Source organism: Danio rerio, chromosome 9 (genome assembly GCF_052040795.2).
Source record: "Danio rerio strain M-AB ecotype USA chromosome 9, GRCz13ab, whole genome shotgun sequence".
Taxonomy (NCBI): domain Eukaryota; kingdom Metazoa; phylum Chordata; class Actinopteri; order Cypriniformes; family Danionidae; genus Danio; species Danio rerio.
In genome coordinates, this window is record NC_141029.1 from 23,894,328 (window position 1) to 23,915,487 (window position 21,160).

General features: G+C 33.7%; 3 protein-coding genes, 1 long non-coding RNA gene and 1 pseudogene across 11 annotated transcripts in view; 3 read left to right on the top strand and 2 right to left on the bottom strand.

Moving 5' to 3' along the window:
* The window catches only part of LOC147842349 (uncharacterized), a 736,864-nt gene that overhangs the window by 228,427 nt on the left and 487,277 nt on the right, over nt 1–21,160 (bottom strand). The window lies entirely within an intron of this gene.
* On the bottom strand, nt 540–5,880 carry uchl3 (ubiquitin carboxyl-terminal esterase L3 (ubiquitin thiolesterase)). Of its 4 annotated transcripts, none has more exons than XR_015498875.1 (9): nt 5,731–5,868; nt 5,549–5,560; nt 5,074–5,202; nt 3,485–3,641; nt 3,261–3,359; nt 3,071–3,118; nt 1,158–1,233; nt 1,005–1,063; nt 540–910 (listed from the first exon to the last, which is right to left on the bottom strand). XR_015498875.1 is itself a non-coding variant. In NM_001024405.1 (9 exon segments), coding segments are annotated over 9 exon segments (693 nt in total). In that variant the 5' UTR covers nt 5,773–5,880; the 3' UTR covers nt 677–826.
* On the top strand, nt 6,604–12,865 carry sgo2 (shugoshin 2). The gene is given in 8 exon segments (NM_001123299.1): nt 6,604–6,748; nt 6,825–6,932; nt 7,032–7,207; nt 7,400–7,477; nt 7,671–7,710; nt 8,585–10,489; nt 12,083–12,188; nt 12,284–12,865. Coding segments are annotated over 8 exon segments (2,544 nt in total). The 5' UTR covers nt 6,604–6,717; the 3' UTR covers nt 12,384–12,865.
* Nucleotides 12,793–15,318, top strand: c9h2orf80 (chromosome 9 C2orf80 homolog). Of its 4 annotated transcripts, none has more exons than XM_087267764.1 (10): nt 12,793–12,921; nt 13,189–13,256; nt 13,344–13,440; nt 13,570–13,651; nt 13,806–13,885; nt 14,208–14,298; nt 14,374–14,451; nt 14,688–14,775; nt 14,872–14,978; nt 15,107–15,318. In XM_087267764.1, exons 3-10 carry the CDS (start codon nt 13,400–13,402, stop codon nt 15,173–15,175), a joined length of 636 nt encoding a protein of 211 aa, XP_087123890.1. In that variant the 5' UTR covers nt 12,793–12,921; nt 13,189–13,256; nt 13,344–13,399; the 3' UTR covers nt 15,176–15,318. The 4 variants fall into 4 exon arrangements, with proteins under 4 accessions (XP_087123890.1, XP_087123891.1, XP_087123889.1 ...); XM_087267765.1 differs by having other exon boundaries at nt 12,814–12,921; nt 13,378–13,440; XM_087267763.1 differs by lacking the exons at nt 12,793–12,921; nt 13,189–13,256 and having other exon boundaries at nt 13,321–13,440.
* On the top strand, nt 19,437–20,597 carry LOC147835308 (gamma-crystallin M2-like; annotated as a pseudogene). Its single transcript, XR_015499364.1, has 3 exons — nt 19,437–19,544; nt 19,687–19,912; nt 20,274–20,597. The product of XR_015499364.1 is annotated as a gamma-crystallin M2-like, transcript variant X1 (transcript).

Here is a 21,160-nt window from a genome sequence, read left to right on the forward strand (position 1 = left end):
CATTCTATCATTGAATTGTATATTTGAAGCTTGTTTTCGGATAGTTTCTAGAAGACAAGATTAAAGTCAGGCCCTGACACATTTATTAAGTGAAAATGTATAGAATATCCCATAAACAACAATCATTCAGATGTATTTGACTGAACTGTATGACTAAGCAATCAGAATACAAATACTATTGGAATCACTGGACATGGGAGTTTTTTGTATTATAAACACAAGTAGTTTTAAACATTTTAATTGCTTTAAGAAGGAAAAAAATCAGGATTTTAAAACAAAATATTAACACTTCTACTGCTTGTGTTTAGGGACTGAACCTGTCATTCATCATACAACAGCAACAAGGTCCCAATTTGACTCTCATCTGGATTTTTTGTTATAATAGAGAAAGCTGTAAAAATGAAACATACTCATCAAAACGTTGGTAAAGGTGTAATACTGCTTTAAAAAGAGCATACGTTCTTGTAAATATGTAAAGACTGTATAAATCAGGATTTTTAATAAACTTTAAGCAAAATGAATAACACAAGATGAGCTTATTTAATCAACACTGAGTGCATTTTATATCATTTTGGAGAAATAAACAATAGTTTCAAGCAGTGTCAACAGTCAGATACAAAATTATTATTATTATTACTTAAGTGTGTACATCTTTTGAAATAGGCTAATTTTTTTATTTTGCATCAAATTTGTCTTGTAGTGGTCAAACTTTTAACAAACTTTAAAGTTTAGTCAAAACTGAAGTTATACTGTATAAACGCTAAACGTTTAAAGTATTCAGCACTTCTGAATGATTGGCAGTTTTTCTCTTAAATAACAAGGAGATTTATGCTTTAGAAAGAGCCACCACAGTGAAGCGAAGCTCCTGAGGATCACGGGCCATGAACTTCTTGCAGACCTCTGCAGAATCCTGTAGATCAGACAAAATGTGGATAAATGCACAGAACACGTTTAACAATGCCCACAAACTTGTCTATAGGGATGTCTTTTAAAAAAAACCTCACCTCAAGAAATGTGTCCTCTGTGGTCTTTCCATGAACAATTGGAAAAGGTTTGCGACCATCTAAAAGAAATGAAAAACAAACTTTTAATATGAGGCTTCACCGTTTCAATTAATGTAAAAAAAAGTATTTACATAAACTTTCAAATTCACCTACCCAGTTCATATAAATGCCCGTCAACATTTACGAAGGCAATAAAATGCAAATCCACTTTTTCATCTAAACCTGGAGCCTGTAAGTGTGAAAAAGGCAAATATATGAGTATGCTTAACATTTTCTACGATACTGGAATAGCAACCAACGCCTAAAAGCAGTTTCTTTGAGTAATAGAATTATACAAAATAAGGACTGATCATTTCTTTTTCACTGCAGCTTTTTAATAGATACTTACATACCAGACAACATTCATATGCAACACATGCCATTCTGATACAAGAATTAGGTTTGTAAATAATAATTTATGAAAACTAACTAAAGTATGATCTTGTTACATCGGTTTTTGAAAAAAATGGTGACTTAAATGGTTTCAGTATGTCATTTTAACAAAATAAAACATAATTAGCATAAACTTTAAAATGTATGCAAATACGTATTGTTTTAAAGAACAAATAGGGATGCACCAAAACACTTGGTTTGGTTTTAAGTCATGGTTTTGATATGGTATATGTTCAGTTAAAAAAAAAAAAAAAAAAAAAAAGCACTGTCAAACAAAAATCTCTACAAGCGAAATACATTACAATATGAAAACAATATAGCAAAGATAATTCTGAAATAAACAGTGATTTTCAGATTTTTTATGTACCTAACAGTAATTTTCAGTTAGATAAACTAAAAAATATAATCAAATAACATTGCAGACCATTTATAACCTTCAATATACAAACTAAAAGGTTAACCATAACGGTCAAGAACAGAGTGGTTTCATGATAGTTTGTTGTTTGATTAATATTAAAAACACAGGGCAGGAATAAGATTTTACTTGAAAGGGGCACCTATGATGAAAACCAACTTTTGGAAGCTATTTAGACAGAATTGTGTGTATATACACTGCATCCACTGTCATATTTGGGTGAGAGAAAACACAGTAAGTCTCTTTTTAAAAACTTTTTTGATGTTAAAATAGTATTCAAATCCCTCCCATTTTGAGGCCCACCGCAGTGTGACATAGAAGTGTGGTTTTCCCTGCCCAGTAAATTGATTGACATGTGCCATGTCTCCATAATAACATGCAAACACATGGTGTCAGTAAACACGCATATGTACTGTATGCGTGTACTGCAAATGGCAGTTGAATTAAACTCTACCACAAACTCTACCTTCATCTGTGTTTGTCTCTGTCACTGTGCTGTTTATCTGGTGAAACGCATAAGAAGCAGACATGCACGTCAGAGTGGTGAGCTCATTTGGATTTAAAGCCACAGGCTACAAAAACAGCTACACTGACCTCAAACACCAAAACGGGCAGATTTTTCATTACATAATAAATTATCTGATGGGCATTTTGAACTGAAACTTTACAGACACATTCTAGAGACATCTTGTAAAAAGGGTAAAATAAGTGCCCTTTAAACCTCAGCAAAGATGCAGGACAATGAGAAAGTTAGACAACACAATTTGCTGGATGTTTCCATGCCAAGGCATAATTGACTGAAGGCTTGTCAAGCTGGACAGGTGGACATAATTATTGGTCATAACTGAGTTTTTCTGTTGAGAAGCAAAGATTAAGTAACTTTTTCATTCAGCTGTTAAGAGGAGGCACTTCTCAGATCACATGCTGACATGGGGCTCACATCACTTTTAATTTTACATGAAAGCGTCTACTACTTCAGCGCTCACTAATGTGACATGTTCTCAAGGGGAGCCTTGTTTCAGAGCATTGACATGTGTTGTAACATGCACAGAGCCAGTTTAGAGACTAATAAAAGGAATGGGGGTAATGCAAATTTCATTTGTACATTACTGCAAAACCGAAAAACCATAATATCCATATGCATACTGAACCATGGAATATTATAATCAATACTGTATCATCTCTACTAACAACCACACTTTATTTAGAAAATACAGACCTCTGTTTGTCCCTCCTGAGCACTTGATTCATGTGTTACTCGAATACTCTGAAATAATATTAGAACAAGGATAGTTTAGTTTAATCCAGTTAACTGCTTTCGATTTCTGCTGATAACAGTCAGATCTGGTTACTGATAACCTCAGTAAAAAAAGTGTAACAACCAGCTGCACACTGTTGCACTAAAATACCTAATTTCATCACCTCATCTTTTTCAAGGAAAGCTGCCTTTTCTTCTGGACTCATCTTTGCAGACTGGAGTAAAAATGTCTTAAGTGGTGAATTGAGCTCTGGAAAAAGTAAAACTTTATGAACATACAGCAAACAAGAATATTAATGCATAACAAGTGGCTATCTTTTTTTTTAAAGCAGGGAAAACATGCCTAAAAAAAACAAAATCAGCAATGATACCCACCAAACTCCAGATGCTTTTGATTGTTTGCCACAGCATGAATGAGCCCTATTGTTCCACAAGCATTGCCGATGGTTTGTTTCATAAAGTACACATCTGAGGACACCTCTTGTCCTTGTCCTTTAATTTTTGCCTCTTCCTCCTGTCTAAAGGTTTCATACTACATTAAGGAAAAAAAATATTTAATTTTAATTTCAAATCATCCAAGAAATTGCATTACAAGACTTTCATTGATGTAAATAAGGCAAGCATTTAGGCTGGTGCAAGAAATTAATGTTATGCTTTTTCTGACATTTTCATAAAGAGCATTTGAAATAATTGAGGCTTACGTGCATTGAATATGCTTTCTCTGTATATATTTCTTTGTAAATTGAGGAAACCAAAGTTTAAAGTTATCGGCTGCTGCTTTCGGATATTATACCAAAGTTGGCAACCCAGGGATGTTACAGACGGTACCAAAAAAGAAAAAAATAATATAACAAAAATAATAAATAACAAAACAAAAGGATAGCGGGAGATAGTGTGAAATACAGGAGACTCCCAGGAAAAAGAGGAATGTTGGCAGGTTAGACAATCCCATTATTTTAATGTCAGACAAGTTAAAGTGATTGTTCACTTAAAAATTTTAATTCTTTAATTTTCTCACCCTTCACTTCATCTAAACCAGTTTACGATTCTTTCTTCTGCTGAACATAAAAAATGATTTTTTTTTTTAAAGAAAAGCAGCCATTGACTTCCATGGACTTTTTTCCTACTATGGATGTCAATGGGTACTGGCCATCTTTATTTGTGTTCAGCAGAAGAAAGAAACCTAAAGGTTTAAATCTTTTTGAAAAGGAGTAAATTTTCGTTTTTGGGTCATCAGCAGGCATGGGACGATAACAGTTTTCAAGGTATACTGCAGTTTGGAAAAGTCAAGGTTTCTACGTTCCTAAGGTACGTGTAAAATTTACTTACTTTTTTTTGAGTAACAGTATCTCCAGTAGAAAAGATATTCAAAGATGCATTTTAAATTGTAAAAACAATCTGCAGTTTTGAACCACAGCAGGAGTTAATTTTGTGTTTTAATTATTTAGCCTGACATGTTTACTGTCTCAAAATATTTTAGGTGTTTCGCAAAATAAAATATATTGTGTTTGAAGGGTAAAAATTATTGTTTTTTACTCAGACATTTAAAAAGGATATATGTTAGAGCAGTAATGACAATACAGTGAAACCGTGATATTTTTATTCAACGTCATCAAACCATCAGAATAGTATACCGGCCCATGCCTTGTGATCAGTATATGGTAGAATAACACTGATTTGCAGACACAACTATTTTTTTTCTCTTCAATCGTCATTTTAAAACAACATTTTAAAATTTGAAATCTAATAGAAACATTACCAGACCTTTATAAAATCTATGAAATCTGAGACATTTCTAGTGGTCTCTTAATGTATTATAATTTGCAAAATATAAATGTACAAAATTGGCTAATGCTACCATCAACCAGATTCAGCTGCTCCTCCATAATCTACAAAGAAGCATCTATAAATACAGAGCTTGTTTGCTGACATGAAGTCTATAGGGGTGTAAAGTGCAATTGTACCTTCTCTGTTATAGGGAAGAGCAAAAGTACAGCGCACACAGGCCTTGGCACCAAACTGAGAACTTCAAGCTCCAAGCCGTACACATCTCCAAACTGCCAGGTGGGTACCAAGCCAAGCTGCCGTAAAAACTTAACAAAAGTGTAACACAACAAATACATATTAAACACAAGTCCTAATTCATAAGAGTAGTAATAGAGGCCGTTTACAGAGACAAGGGCCTGCTCAATCAAGAACCTTTTCCATTTCAACAGATTTATCATACATTAAAGTGGAATATAAATAATATTTTACAATAGTTAAAAAAACAATAACGCTACAAACAACATATTAAGCTCAGTAGTAGTGTTGATAAGCATAATAAATCAAAGTGGATGCCATTAGCTTTATCATAGCGTGCTTTAATAAACCTGATTCATTCATTTGGCACAAGTTTTGAATCCTAGACACACCCAGAGAGTCGAGACATCTACTCACTTGGTTCATAACCTGTAAAGCAGACACAGAACACAAAACAGTGTCATATAAAATAGGATGTCAAACACATGAGGTGCAGCTTACCGTTTCTGCTATAAGCTGACAATGAAAAAACGAACGGATGAACGAAAAAAAAACTGAATTCACGGCGAAAGACCGTGAGATTGAGGAGTAACTCTTACCTCTGGGTTTGCTTCCAGTGGTAACCAGCGCTGGCCCTCCATCTCAGATTAAGCCCTGCCTAAAATCCTAAATAAAAAGATGATTTTGCTACCTCGAGCAATGGTGTGCAGAGGCTTTGACAGCTGAGGAGGAAGCTCAATGGAATATGTGCGCGCGGGGCTGTGAAGTCAGCCACTGACTTAAAGACCGGCTAAAAACTTCAAAATAAAAGTCGTCGTTTAATAGTTTACAAGGTGATATTCTGATCATATTTTATTTCAAAGCACATTTTACTAATTCCAAACGGCATCATTCCTTAAAACGTACCATTACTATTTTAGTATATAATACATGTATAATGTGTTAATATAAAATTTAGATCAAAATATAGATTACACAACGGCAAGTTTCTTATAAACACCGTAATTGTGATTTGTAAAATATCAATAATATTACCTATTTGAGTTATTTTGAGTTATGTAGTTATTTTATCATTGCGATATATATATATAACGTTGCATCCAAGCTGCATATAATAAAAAATATAGTACACAATAATAACAGCAGCATAAATAAAACCTTAAATCAAACCAATGCAAATTAAAATACATTCAGGGGGTAAATCCATATAACTGACAAAAGTTTAGAGAACTTTGAGGCACTTTTGGTTTTTGCCTGTTTTATGACTTTAAATAATTTTTAAAAATATTTTTTAAATGCTATGAAAAGGGGAGAAGCTTGAACAAATCTAAATTGGTGTGTATAAAACTGCTACAATATTTGTTGGCGATTTAACGTTCTCTGTGCTCTTACTGTCTCGTGTGCGTTACAGACTTAGTCCGGTGGGTGGCGATACTCAACTGTTCATTTCTGTCCACAACTTTGTTAATCACAAGAGAAGAAATTTTTTGAAGTGTCCGCGGCATTGTTTGGTTTTAAATATGTACAAACTGATTTAATGTTACGCTCAGTAATGTTAGTTGCTGTCAGGACAGACGCGTTGTAACATGTATAAAGACAAGTATAATCAAAAATCAGGTTTGTAAATATTCTTATTAACGGCGAGTAGTCGAAATTAAGATTATTAATGATAACGGCAGTTTCTTTTTTACAGCTCTAAGCGATAAAACGCTGAAAATGGGATCTAAAGAGAAGGAAAACACAAGAATGGGCAAACAAACGGCATCTGTGTACGCTGCCAAGATAAAGACGAAAATACACAGTAAGAAATTACTTAACGTTGAACAGATCAAACTGTCGTTCATGGTCTTATTTTAACGAGCTGATTCGTGACAGTAACTTGACTTTCATTGTCTGTCAGATACCTCGTCATTCTTCAAGCTCTCTTTGAAAAGCAATAACAAAGCTCTGGCCTTGGCTCTGGTTGCTCAGAAGCAGAGGAGCAGAGAACTGGAGGCAGAGGTGGTGAGGCTGAGGAAAGATGCACAGGCAACTCATTTTGATCTTGCTTTTCAGCGTCATAAAAACAAACAACTGGTGAGTCTGTGAGAGAGTGAAGTCCTGGTCTGTTATATGCCATTTATTCTTGCTACAGTTTAACTTGTACCTCATGCTTAATCTATCCTGACACCTCTATCAAAACATAAGACAGAAAGTTCATAGCAGTTAATAAAGATCCATCTAATTTACTTAAAAAAAACGTATTTATTAAAATGTATGCATTTCCAGTTTGCTGTTATAAAAGAGTTTTATGACTCCTCCCTGAACTCGATGTCAAAGGCAGTTGACATTTTTTGTAACGATGAGGTAAGTAGTTGATATATTTTTCAAATAGTTTAGCTATGTGAGACTTGCTGTTCTAATTGTATTGTCCATATTACCAGTACTTTTTCAGCCAAGCTTTGTAAGTTGTTCGCAATAGCTAACTGTTAAATAGTCACATTGTTATAAACAACTAATTTGGTTATTAATGATGTGAATAATGTTCTTTTTTGTAAAGGTTCCAGACAGTGTTGACACTGAAGACAACACCAGTGAGGGTATGAGAAAATACTGTTGGCTATTTATCGTGTATAAGGTTCCTTAACCCTTTAACTGCCCCACCAAGAAAAAAACATTTTGCATTTCTCATCTCCTAATGTCATTAGTTAACACACTCAATGCATTTTTTTTCAACACATCCCATAATTTATAAAATATCTACCTCTACCAATTTTATGGTAAAAGTACCAGAATTATACATAATGTGAAATATATAAAGTGTAACCAATTTATTTAATAATATATTCAATATAAAAAATGAATACTAAATCATCTTTATTTTTTGAAGTATGCCATAAAATTTTTCAGATTCTCATTTAACATGTTTTCTTTTTTTTTTTTTTACAATAAAACTATAATCAAGTGTAGTGGTGCAAAGGGATTATGTTTGTTAGATTTTTTTGTAAACCAACAATGCTGTGTGTTACATTAGTTAAAACAGTCATTCTTTAAATAAATGTAACAGTGATTATTTAAAACAGTCAAAATTTGGTCATCCGTTTGGGAGAGCAAACAGTTAAAGTGTGATAGATAATTGACGCTTACTGACATATGCTGACCAAGGGCAGCAGAGACCTCATCAGGTTTTGTCAGATTAATGTTGGCTTTGGTTAGTGCCTGCTTTTGCCAGCTAAACATGCACACGTTGTTTTGCTGTGTTTTGCAATGTCTGAGAAATTACACATTGTAATTCTGTGTTGGTCAGTGTGTGGTGGTGCCGTGTGAATTGGCCTTTTTTTAAGTGTGGGTGATTGATATTATATCATCCTAATTTTTGTAAACCAATGTTATGCATCTTTTAGATTACAGATAACACATTAAAAGTTTATGTGATTTTAATAATCTTGGTTTGCTTTTTGTCTGTTTTTTCAGGTCAGAATTTTGAAATGGAGAAAGAGGTTGAACGAGAGCCAAATAGACTAACATTGCGTCCACAACATCATAATAATGTTGAGTCTGAATCAGTAAATACTGCTATGGTCAAAGGAGCTACAGATAGTGATGCTCCCAACCAAAAGGAAGACAATTTAGCACTTCAAAACACCATAAATGACTCTAGAATGGATATTACCATGAGTGACAATCCTTCTGAAATTCTGACAGTGGAAACAAACGCAGGAACCTCTAGAGTTACAGATGAGCATCAGATAAAGAAGAATGTGTGTCTGTCTGAAAAAGGTAGTGATGGTGTATCTGGAGTGGAAGACTCGCCAATTCAATTTTCATCAGATTATTCAATAGCTGTGCCAAAAGATATGACCACTGTGACACAGCAGTGCTCTACCACTGTTCAGAATGGCCAGGAAACAGAATTACTATCTGCTCGCAGGAAAACTCATATCACCTCTCGTTCTAAAAGGCGCACCTGTAAACCGAAAGAACCTAACCAAGATCTAAGAAAAACATATACAGTCTCCAAAGATCCTCCTAGTAATATTTTAAACGATTGTGGTAATGATCTTGAGCTTGAGAATTCTGAACCTTCGAGTAAAATGGTAAAAAACAAAGAAAAAGAGACTAATGACACCCATGAACCAAGAAGAACATTTGTAGTTCATGATGGGTTAAAATCTGAGAAGAGCAGGAGGACCAAAGTCTCAAAACCTATGATGGATCTCAGTTCATTGTTTGTGGATGAAAATGTGGAGTCTGCCATTAGTGTATGCTCAGAAGATCCAGGTACTGATAAGCATCTCAGTGAAGTCAAAACACACACAAATAAAACTCCAGCGCACCTGCTTTCTCAGTTTGAAAAGAACAATACACAGAAAAAGAGAGGAACTTATGTGATACAAACAAGTCACTCAATCAACAGGAGTTCAGCATTGACAGATTGCAATATATTTGATGATTCTAACAAAGCAAAAGGTTTACTGGAAGTAGTAGAAACCCAAACATCACCTCTAAATATTGGTTTAGATGTCACCGCACAACATTACAAGAAGCCAGAGCCTGTTTCTCATGACGGATCAAAGAAAAAAGCTTACAACAGGGAACATTTACAGGATTTGCAAATCGGTCTTGTAGAGGAAACCTCTGAATTTACATCAGTGCCGGGTAAAGCTAAGAAGCCTAGGAAAGAGGGAGCAGATAGAATTAAAGATCGGAATGTTCCAACAAAAGAAAAATCCAATTCATTAACAAAGAAACCAAAAAAATGTCCTGTGAATGTGGATGAAAATGTGTCCACCAGAAGTCCAGATGTGATTAGTCTTCAGAAAGCAGCTGAATGCAGGCCTTTGTCTAATGTTTTACTACCACCATGGAAATCTCATTGCTTAGCCGCAGAGGAGGATCTCCTGGATAATCACCATGCAGAAATGCCTGAAATAAGCTCTCCTTCATCTGTTGGCAAGGCTGATCAGACTGGCCATATCAACATGGATGTTCCTTACATAAGTCTGAATCAAACTAACCAAGAACAAGAGAGCAGATTCAGAAAAATGTATATGACTTCATCTTCTGACAATACGGCCTGTGAAGAAATGGCTGATGCTGCGTTTTCCATTTTTGAACAGGATCATCTCTCTAATAAAACAGATGTTTCTTCTGTAAAGAGCACTAGTCCATTTACCATGGATAAATATAATATGACTTTAGGCTGTTTTAGTGAGGACCTTCAGTTCACAGAAGAGAGACCTCCTTGGGAGGCCATTGAGGATTGCAGTGTGATGCTCTCAGATGAAAGCTGTGCTCACAGCCCTCAACCACAGACTAGAGTTCAGACTATCAACATTTATGAGGACCAGGACTCAAGCTTAAAGACTCAATTACCAGGTAAGTCTTATATGTTATTCTTTGATCGTTTAATACCTGGTTTGTTCGGAACACTTGCTTCAAAATTGAAAACAACCTTTTCTCTGTTAGTTTGGTTCATTTGGTCATAGGCAAACACTGAAATCTCGCTCAAGTTCACCTCAAAACAGTCACTCTTTAGCACATTAGTTATAATAGTTGAAAACCAAAGAGCACCTTTTTGTCTGAATATTATGTAATTGCTCTTGCTTAGATTGCAAGAATTCTCTTGCAATGCAGCAGTTAATTCGTGAACGAACAACCATATCTGTGTGTTCTAATGATAGGTAAAGATAAAGCCAGAATAAGCCATATGAACAAAATCATTCCTCATTCATGTTACTGAATGTGACAGAGGCATGCAGAGCAGTGCACTCACAAACAAGGGGACAATTTTACTCGCATCTGACATTTGAGTTTTGGTGGGCTTTTACATGTTAAAAAAGCTAAATTAATCAAAATAAATGGGAGCACTGTAACTTTAAACCCATGCTTTAAAGCAAATCAACATAAATAAGCATACATTTCTAAACCGCTGGGATTTTACTTCATATGTTACATCTATGTCAGTAGTTTACATCAGTAGATTGCAATTTAAATACGAATGTAATCGGGAAAAACTGTATATCGCTGGAAAGTTCCTAAATAGAAATTTTACCACTTCTTCTTATTTTTGTTATTGTAAATTTTTTATTGTAATTTAGGAAGAGTAAAAGATTTAAAGCTGGTAGAAACCTTTGTTATTTTCCATGGCTGGAGAATATATTTATCTCATACTGTGAAATTATGAAAAAATATGGTTTGTAAACTCAAGCTATTTTAAAGAAATAAAAAAAGATAAGGGGTGCCCTTGTATGGCCACCAACAAAGCTTGGATATCATCTTGCTGGCATCTATGGTACTTTTGATTTTCTGTCTGGTTTAGAGTAAAAACATACACTAATACTTTTTTCACATACTTTTTTTAATGATGAAAGTGATTCTTTTCATCAAGGCAGCATTTATAAAATGTAAAAAAAAAAGGTAAATATTTATTAACATTTTAAATAACTGCTTTCTTATTGTATGTAGTTTTAAATGAAATTATTACTCCAGTCATTATTGCTTTTATTACTATTACCATTAATAATAATTATTATTATTAGAGTGATTTGTGAAGGATCATGCGAGTCTGAAGACTGAAGTAATGAAGCTGAAAATTCATCTTTAAAATCACTGAAATGATTAAATTAAACGATAAACTACTTTTGAGCAGGTATTTTATAGAGCAATAACTTTTTACAATTTGTACTGTATTTTTGATTAAATAAACGCAGCCTTGGTGAGCAGGAGAAGCTTATTTTAAAACATTTAAGAATCCTTCTCACCTTAAACATTTGATTGGTTGTGTAAGTGATGAATACTAAAAAAACACTGCATTGAGAGCACAGGGATGAAAATGGATGTTTTAGGAACTGTACATTTTCTATTTTTAATACAGATGCATAATCTTTTCACTTTTAAACTTCATCATTCTGATGTGGTTTTTGATGATAATTTTTTTTATATATATATTTTTGTTTATACCTCAAACAGAAGAAGGAAGGGTAATGAAGAGTCTAACAAACACAGTTAATGCTGATTTAGGGAGACCGCGAAGACGAGCAACACCAGTCACCTACAAAGAGCCAAAAATCAACTGGTGAGTCCTTCAATAGAACAGTATCAAAAAGTATAATATTTTTCATCCTTGATGCAGAATAATCATTTTTGTTAATTATTTATTTGTTTTTGCAGCAAAATGAGGCGAGGGGACAAGTACACTGATACACAATTCTTAAACTCTCCAGTGTTCAAAGATAAAAAGAAGAAAAAGAAGAAACTCATTTCGGAGTGATAAACCCCCCTGTCCCCATGACATGTTTTTTTTTTTTTAAGTTTGTCTTTTTATGTAATGAAAATGTTTAATAGTTTGATTTTAAAGTATTTTACCTGCAGCTGGTAATATTGCATTGGATCTCAGCTTTCCTTTTTTTGTGTATTTAGGAAACATTGTTTGAATTTTATATATTTATTTTAGTGTTTAATAAAGAGAATCTGCTCTATGTGTAGTTTAACATTGATTCTACGTTGTAGCTGTGCTACATTCCTGCTAATCGTATAAAAGTCAGTTGTGTTCAGGACCCTTTACAGCAGCTTTCATATACATGCTATTGAGCAGTTGTATCTGTGTGTTATGTAACCAAACACTGGCCGACAGCGTTAAAGTGATTGAAGGACTGAATTAATAATTTAGAGGACTGTTCACATGAGATGACTACAGTTCTGAGATCAAGTAGGAGTGTCTGTTCTACCAGTTTATGCTGTCTGAAAGCAGCCCGAACCCTCTCATGCGTAGTTCTCTTATTGTGCCAGAATCTGTGCTAGAATTTTAGGTAAGTCATCTTTGTATACAACTATGTGTATTTAGTATTCATGAGGCAAGTTGGTTTTCTGTTTGTACAGGTGAAGTGTGTTTTTGCATCAAGGTTAAAGTCGATGGATTATATTAAACTGTGGTCTTTTCTATACAGCATAAGTTCTTTTTAAAATGTATTCAGTGTTTGTAGAGCTTGTTTTTGTCATGCTTTAGGTGTTGGGTAATCTAACCCTTGTTTGTTTTATACCCTGTCAAATGTTCATCTAACTTTTCCTGTTAATAGGAAACAACTGAGCTTGGAGTTTTCTTCATGTGTTTAGTGTTGCCCCTGGCAAAGGATTAACCACTAAGGTGAACTTGTTAAACTTGTTTTATTTGCAATGTCCATTTCATATTCTCAGCAATCATTTTATAAGTGGATTTAAATTATTGTTTCAGACTGAGTTTAAATAAACACCTTCTTATTAATAAGTGTCTCAGCGAGAGTCTGAAATATGGAAGCCAAGCGAGTCAAGAGGGATGTTAAAACCTTGCTGTAAGTAGCCTAAAATGCATTGAGTTGAATCTAGATTAGTGAAATAGTTATTTTGTGAGGGCTTGTCTTTAAAATAATGTTTAAAACTTGTAACGACTACAGAAAGATATGTCTCCTAAACTCTTTTAGTGGTGAATATATTGGACGACGATTCAGAGAAGATAGTTTTGATCCAAAGGGGAAAAGCACTTCTACTATGTTGGATGATTTGGTAATTGATCCACATTAAAGGACCAGTTCAATCTCTATGACTAGAACTTTTATTTATTTTATTTTTTTAAATGTTAAAATGTTGTACAACGTCACAATAGAACATGTATGTATTGCTGATCATGTTCAGAATGAAACTTGTCTGATTAATTTAGGCACATTATGACTTGGCTATAAGTGTGGCTTTGTGGAGGCTCAATAAAGATGAAGGATTGAATACAGCTGATAATGATATGTGAGTAGAATACATTCTAATAGAAGACAGTCACTTTCGTTTACATAACTACTATACACCAGCATGATCAATTATTTATCCAAAGAAGATGTACCTTTAATGTACACAACTGATTAAAAAAAAACTTCACACAGAATTCTGGGAAAGTCAGTTTATGGTTGTTCACCGTTTTTATTAATAAAAACTTTTAACCAAGTTACAGATTTTTTTAATGTATAATTTTTAAAGATTTTTTTTTTTTAATCACAGACATTTTATGGTGTATGTATGCAGTGCTTTTACAAATATTTGTGCCTCATTTGCCCATGAACTGTACTTGTAGAGGAAGTGCCAGTTTAGGACACTTTAGCCAGTATCCTAATCGCTTGGAAAGAGAAGCAATGATTCTTTCTTCCTTTGCTGGAATGCTTCTGGTAAGGTCAATAATAAGGGTAAAGAACCTGTTGCAATTTCTTTTGGTTTTTAACCAGGTTTCACCTCATTTTCAGAACAACTTACCATTAGAAGATATTCTGTTTCTGTACAATTGCAAACCATCTGCATCTTACCCTCATAATGATGCCAAGGTATGACATTTATCGTAGTTAATTTGAGCAAATGTTGGATGACAATTGGACCAATTAATTTTCAATATGGAAAAAAGTCAAACCTGTGATTAATAAATAAAATTTGTGAAAGCTGATTCATTTATGCATTAAATCAAAATGAACAAATAATTCAGTTAATTAACAATTAAGTTACTTTAAAAATTAAGTTAATTATCTGTAAAAAGGAAATAACCACACAGCCTTTTCCTTAACAGGGCAACATTGTGCACCCGTTTTCCCTCTCTTATCATCCATTCGCCATGCTTAGTTCATTCAAAGCAGTGGACTGCTCAAAAAAACACAGTATGTGACATTTTATATGAACCAAAATCCATAATATGGATGGAAATATAGAGCGAACAAATGCTTTCTTTATTCATCATTTTGTTTTGTTACCAGTCCAAGCTCTGAAACGCTGGATCAAGGAACAGGATAAGCAGCAGGTCTCTCCGGTGTCAGAAACATCGAAGTCCTCCTCCAGGTCCTCTTCAAGCTCCTCATTCAGTGTGAGTGTCAGTCAGTTGAGCCCTAATGCTTCCATTGAAAGAGCGTACTCATTGAAAAGTGGATAACTACTGCCATCAAGTGCTCAAACTGTGTACTGTAACTGTTGTACCTGTTTTGTCAAATACAGGACAGTGAAGAATCTTTAAAAGATGCAACTGCTCACTATGAAGGCTCACAAGAATCTCTGCAGGATTGAAAACAACAGCTGTACAACAGCATGGTTTATTAAACACGCTGTCTTTACACATTTAAAGGGATAGTTCACCTCAACTTAAACTTTGAGTTTCTTTCTGCTGTTGAACACCAAAGTAGTTATTTTAAAAAATGCTGGTAGCTGGCTATATATATATATATATATATATATATATATATATGGATATACATATATATATATATATATATATATATATATATATATATATATATATATATATATGGATATACATATATATATATATATATATATATATATATATATATATATATATATATATATATGGATATACATATATATATATATATATATATATATATATATATATATATATATATATATATATATATATATATATATATGGATATACATATATATATATATATATATATATATATATATATATATATATATATATATATATATATATATATATATATATATATATGGATATACATATATATGTATTATTAAATAAGAAAATTAAATGAGCGTGGCTTGTTTTTATTCTACTGGGATCTGAATAGATGTACAGTAGTTAAGTAGGTGTTTCGTTCAAATGGGTTTTAGAAGAGGTATGACAACAACAAACACCTCCTCACCATTTCTGTTGTCAAAACTGACTGTTGGAGGGGTGTGGTTACAGTATGTTAATCATGCCCAATACCTTAAACATTTTTCTTAATGACACGCTCAGATGAATTGTTTACCACAAAACTATGTGAGCTAACAAACTCAATATGGCTAGTTTTGATTTCATTTGTATTTTATAGTGTTTGTATAGTACAATATTAATAGTGTGTCCACTGTCACTGATATAAACCCAACAAATCTTTTTTTTTTTTTTATAATTTCCTGACTTTAAATTAGCACTCAAATCCCATTGATTTTGAGGCCCACCGCAATGTGACATAGAAGTGCAGTTTCCCCACCGACCAAATTGATTGACAGGCACCATGTTTCTATAATAACATACACGCGTCCACAGAACTTTTTTTTTTTTTTTGCAAATAAACGGATTAAAATATGTTACTACTCTCTGTGCTTTTTATAGTTTAAAACCTGTTTAAAACAGAGCATGTTTGTAATAAAGACAGTAAAATTGCTATCTAATTCTTAACCACTATAATCACCACGGCCACATGGTGTCAGTAAACGCTAATATGTGTGTTTGTGTGTACTCCAAACAGCATTTGTGTGAGACTCATCATTTCAGAAAGGCTTGAATAAACTTCACCACAAATACATGAAATTAACTTGCTTGGTATTTTTGACTAATGAGCTGTATTTCAGCTTCCGTGTCTCTGTCACTGTGCTGTTTATCTGACGTAATACATGATGAGATACACGCATGCATGAACTGTATATCAAAGTTATCATTTTGATCCCCCATGTACATATGTTACTTCTCTTCCGCCTTTAAAATATCAAATGTTGATATTTTTAATAGTAAATATACAACAAGCTTATTTACAAAGAATTTAAACTCATTATTATGCATGGGTGATTATGTTATCATTGTAAGGATCCAAAATATCAGACCCTCAGAACTGTTTTGGAATTTCATTAGACAAGAGAAGTGATGAAGAAACCAGCTGTTTAACTGTTTTATTCAAATCACTGTTGACAATGCAAACACAGGCTGAAGAAACAGAGCTACATTACAATAGTGGGTGATGCGAAGAAGTCACCCTTCTCCTTCCACCTAAGCCCCCCTTCTTGACCCTTATGTTACCTTCTGATTAGAGCACATTTCACATAAAATGTTCAAGGTTTTAATATGGTGTATCTGGCAGCACTATATTCATGTTTGGTATCATTTTAAATGTCTCAGTGTGATTGGTAAAGTGGTCTTAATTTTACAGTATTATTTCACTGGTTTATGTTGATTTGGTTTTTGACTTCTATAAGATCTTGATAAGATGCTCTCCCTCCTCAGAGATGGTTAAGTCCTCAAATTCACCAGGCCAGGGTTTCTGTGACACTTCTATTGTTAGAATTTATGGCTGTTTGTTTTGACTTGAGTATATAAGGTAAGATGTGCTTTAAGACAGGGGGAGATCTTGTAAAAAGACACCCCATTGCAGCATCTCTGAGACTTATGCTGCAATGTATTTCTCTGGTCAGGTATGCATTTCTTAACTCTTTGATTTATCTTTGATGAATGGATGTTGTATTGTTACAGTCTCATCTCTGAATTGGCTTCCTGATGATTTATTATGTAATTGGCAGAATACAATTTTACCTGACAAATGAAATGTTAAGTTTTGATTAATTCTGGAGTTTTGCGAATTCATTGTATCCAGTAGATTATGCAGAGTCTCGTTACCTTTATAGTATGGCATAATTGAATTGATTAATAGGCGCATTTGATTATTGTTAGCCATTGCATGCCGATAACATGTAACCGATAACTTTTAGTCATTCAACCACTGGAAGTAGCAAGCTATATGGGCTTGGCTAAGGATCTGTTTTTTAAGACTAGGTAAGCGTTACTGCGACCAGCTTATTCAAATATAGTTAATCCTGCATCCTCTGACTATTTTCAGAGTGCCGACATATTGTCCGTGAGAAGAAGCGCAAACCCGGGGCGTGGAACTCTGAGCGATGTTGGTCCCTAATGAACGTACAATTCAGAATATCTAACCTCAGAAAATATCAAAACTCTAAATTAAATCATAAATGATGAATGTGATCCGTTCTTACAATTAGAAATACAATCTAAATTTTAGGATCATTTAAATTGGAGTCAGATTGAATTCGGAGCTAAAAAACTAATATAAATAAATTCTAATAAATAATAAAATTATTTTCAGAAGCACTAGAAAAGGCTTACAGGCATTAAACCTTCGACCATGCTGTTAGTTTCGTCATTGGGCTAATAGATGGACTCCTACATCATCTAGGAGTTGTTGAACCTTTAGTAGAGGTTAAGGCTTTTACTTTTTATCTTAAATGTCCTGTAGCACCCAAGGTTAAGGAAACTCATTACATAATTTTATTTAGGAAATATCATGTGAATGAGTTTCTTCAACAAAGATTTAACTTCCATGCTGACGAGTGTAGCTTTTGTTCAAATCTTCCAGAAACACTTGATCACTTATTTTTTTCTTGTGAATTTACTTCTAAATTCTGGTTTGACTTCTACATTTGGCTTACAGTAAAGATGATTTCAGTCCTTTGTATTGTTCTAGAAGATATTTTATTTTATGAGTGTGATTTACATTTTTCTTTTTCTGATGTTGTGAACTTTATTTTAGTAATGGGTAAATATCATATTCATTGTTGTAAATGAAAAAATGCAGGCCCTCTTTTACATGTTTTCTTTCTGAGGTAGGGCAAGTTGCTTAAGGCTTCAAATACTTCAGAAACCAAAATAAAATAACTGACTTGTACTTCATTTTCAGAATATTTATTGTAATTTTTTTCCTTTGATGTAGGTCTTTTGTATTGCTTTTTGTTGCTGTTGCAGGTGTAATAATTGCAATTTTTTTATTTATTTTAATAGTAAACATGCCTTGAGATGTTGATTTTTCCCTGTTTCGTGATGTAAACTTTGTGCAACAATAAAATTTAAAAAAGGCACGCGGGAACTGTGGGTGGACAGTACCAACTCATTTCTATTTAAAGCCACAGGCTACAAAAACAGCTACAATGTATTCAGACACCAAAATGGGCAGATTCTAGAGGCTATAATAAATTATCTGACGGGTATTTTGGGTTGAAACTTTACAGACACATTCTGGAGACACCAAACGGGTAAAATAGGAAGTTTCATTGCATTTTTTTTTTTTTTTACTACAGAAGCCAATGTTTTCCAGCAACCAGTATTCTTTAAAATATCCTATTTTGTGTTCAAGAGAAGAAAGAAGCTTATAAAGGTTTAAAACGCATGATGGTGGGTAAATAAGGTAGTTTTACTCTTTGGTGCGTGAATCCACTGGCGTTAGTTTTATTATTTGTATAATGTTAACAATTATCAATAAAGCTGATGAAATACTATTTCAAATACATTATAAATAGTTATGGATGTGTTGATGCATTTTTATTGAGACCAATAATTCCATTGCGTAAAGCAATTCATTACACTCTGGATCAAAACAGAGGAGGGTAGCTGAGGTCAGTTATTTGCCAGCTAGGAATTTTGATTTGATGAATCAGGGCTTTTACATCTATGGTTGGGATTAGAAGGTTGGCAGCGGCATCAGAGTGCCAAATCCCAGTCACTGAGAGGACAAATAAAGTTAGGTCCACCATGCTAATGGACATTTATAAAGCAGACCTCCTGCTCTAATTTGTTTGACTGTTTCTCTTGTTTACCACTTCTGAGACTCACATCAAAATGAGTAAGGTAAATGAAACTGATGAAAATGATAACTTTGTCTTGTAATTCTAAAGGAAATTTAGTTAGTTTTTGACTTTTTTACAATTGTATAAACAAACACATTACATTTGTCTGTACTGCTGTTATCAGTGACATCGCTCACTCACAGATGATCTTTTATGAGGAGAAAAACTTCCAGGGTTGCTCCTTTAAATGTGACTGCCCAGACATGAAACCTCATTTCATCCGATGCAACTCTGCCAGGGTGGAGATCGGCTGCTGGGTCTTGTATGAAAGGCCCAACTACTCTGGACACCAGTATGTGCTAACCAAAGAAGAATATCCTGAGTATCACTCTTGGATGGGCTACAATGACACTATTTGCTCATGCCGTAATTTGTTCTGTGAGTGATATGCCTGTAAAGCTTTCATAATATATTTAGTCAGTTCTTGTATATGATTCGTTGCCTTTAATATTTTGTTCCATCTTTGATGTTTATTGTTCTGCCACAAATAATTTTGTATGCATGTTTAAACATTCAAACTGTATGTCTGCGTGTTCAAACCTGGTTTTGAAGGGCCTCTGTGAGTTTAGCTCCAGCCTTATTAAACACACTAAGTTAATTAGAGTCTTAATTAAGTTCATTAGAAATTACCAGGCAGAGATGTGTTTGAGACAAAGTCTGTGAAACATCAGGCCTCCAGCACCAGGACTGTACACCCTATACTTTACAAACTTTAAATTTAAAGCTCAACTGTTTTTTCAGAATAGTGAAGGACCTCACTGAATCCATATATACGATCAGCCAGATTTCCAAGGTCAGATGATGGAATTCACTCATCAAATCCATTCATCAAAGTTTCCAGTGTCACAGCATTCACTCTTGCAATGTCATGGAGGGCCACTGGACCTTCTATGAACACTCTGGCTTTCTAGGTTGTCAGTATTTCATGGCTCCTGGTGAATATCACAAGTTTGTAAACTGGGGTGCCACATGTGCCACAATTGGCTCCTTCCGCAGAATCACTGATTTTGAAAGCTCCAATAACTGTGCCTTTTCAGCATTGATTTGTCATTAAATTGTCACAAAACTAAAGTCTTTGCAGTGTATCTATTCATTTTCTCAGTGCTTGTTCACACTTAAGCAGCTGTCCATAATCCAGCATACAGATTTTAGGCAAAATAATATACACACACACACACACACATATATATATATATATATATATATATATATATATATATATATATATATATATATATATATATATATATATATATATATATAATATATTTTTTTAAATGAATGTTTCATTATGTTTGGAATTTAATTGACATACATTTTAAGTATTTACATATTTATTTGAGAAATGTATGACACTATTTCTTGTACTTTTGCTGGAGTCAAGCAGTTTACAGTATATGAAATTAAGAGAGTTAAGAACCATTTGATTAAGAACCATCCTACACGAGACAAATTAGTCATTTTGCCAATCCACTTAAGTTCAGTGTCATTTCCAACTTCCAGTCCATTTCCAGATCAAAATTATCTATAAAAGGCAAAAGCCAACAACAATTTAATAACTAGATATTAAAGTTTGAGGACAAACTTTATGGTGGCTTGAAAAGCCGAATCTGAAAG

Bases quoted from the DNA above. Each gene is read 5' to 3' on its own strand.
- c9h2orf80 (XM_087267762.1), top strand. From the start codon at position 13,517: ATGTTTAAAACTTGTAACGACTACAGAAAGATATGTCTCCTAAACTCT. The intron at 14,776-14,871 runs GTATGTGACATT...TTTTGTTACCAG, and splicing joins GGACTGCTCAAAAAAACACA to TCCAAGCTCTGAAACGCTGG. The intron at 14,979-15,106 runs GTGAGTGTCAGT...TGTCAAATACAG, and splicing joins CTTCAAGCTCCTCATTCAGT to GACAGTGAAGAATCTTTAAA.
- uchl3 (XM_087266538.1), bottom strand. From the start codon at position 5,772: ATGGAGGGCCAGCGCTGGTTACCACTGGAAGCAAACCCAGAGGTAAGA. The intron at 5,203-5,724 runs GTTACTCCTCAA...ACTTTTGTTAAG, and splicing joins AAGCAAACCCAGAGGTAAGA to TTTTTACGGCAGCTTGGCTT. The intron at 3,642-5,073 runs GTACAATTGCAC...TCCTTAATGTAG, and splicing joins TCTTCCCTATAACAGAGAAG to TATGAAACCTTTAGACAGGA.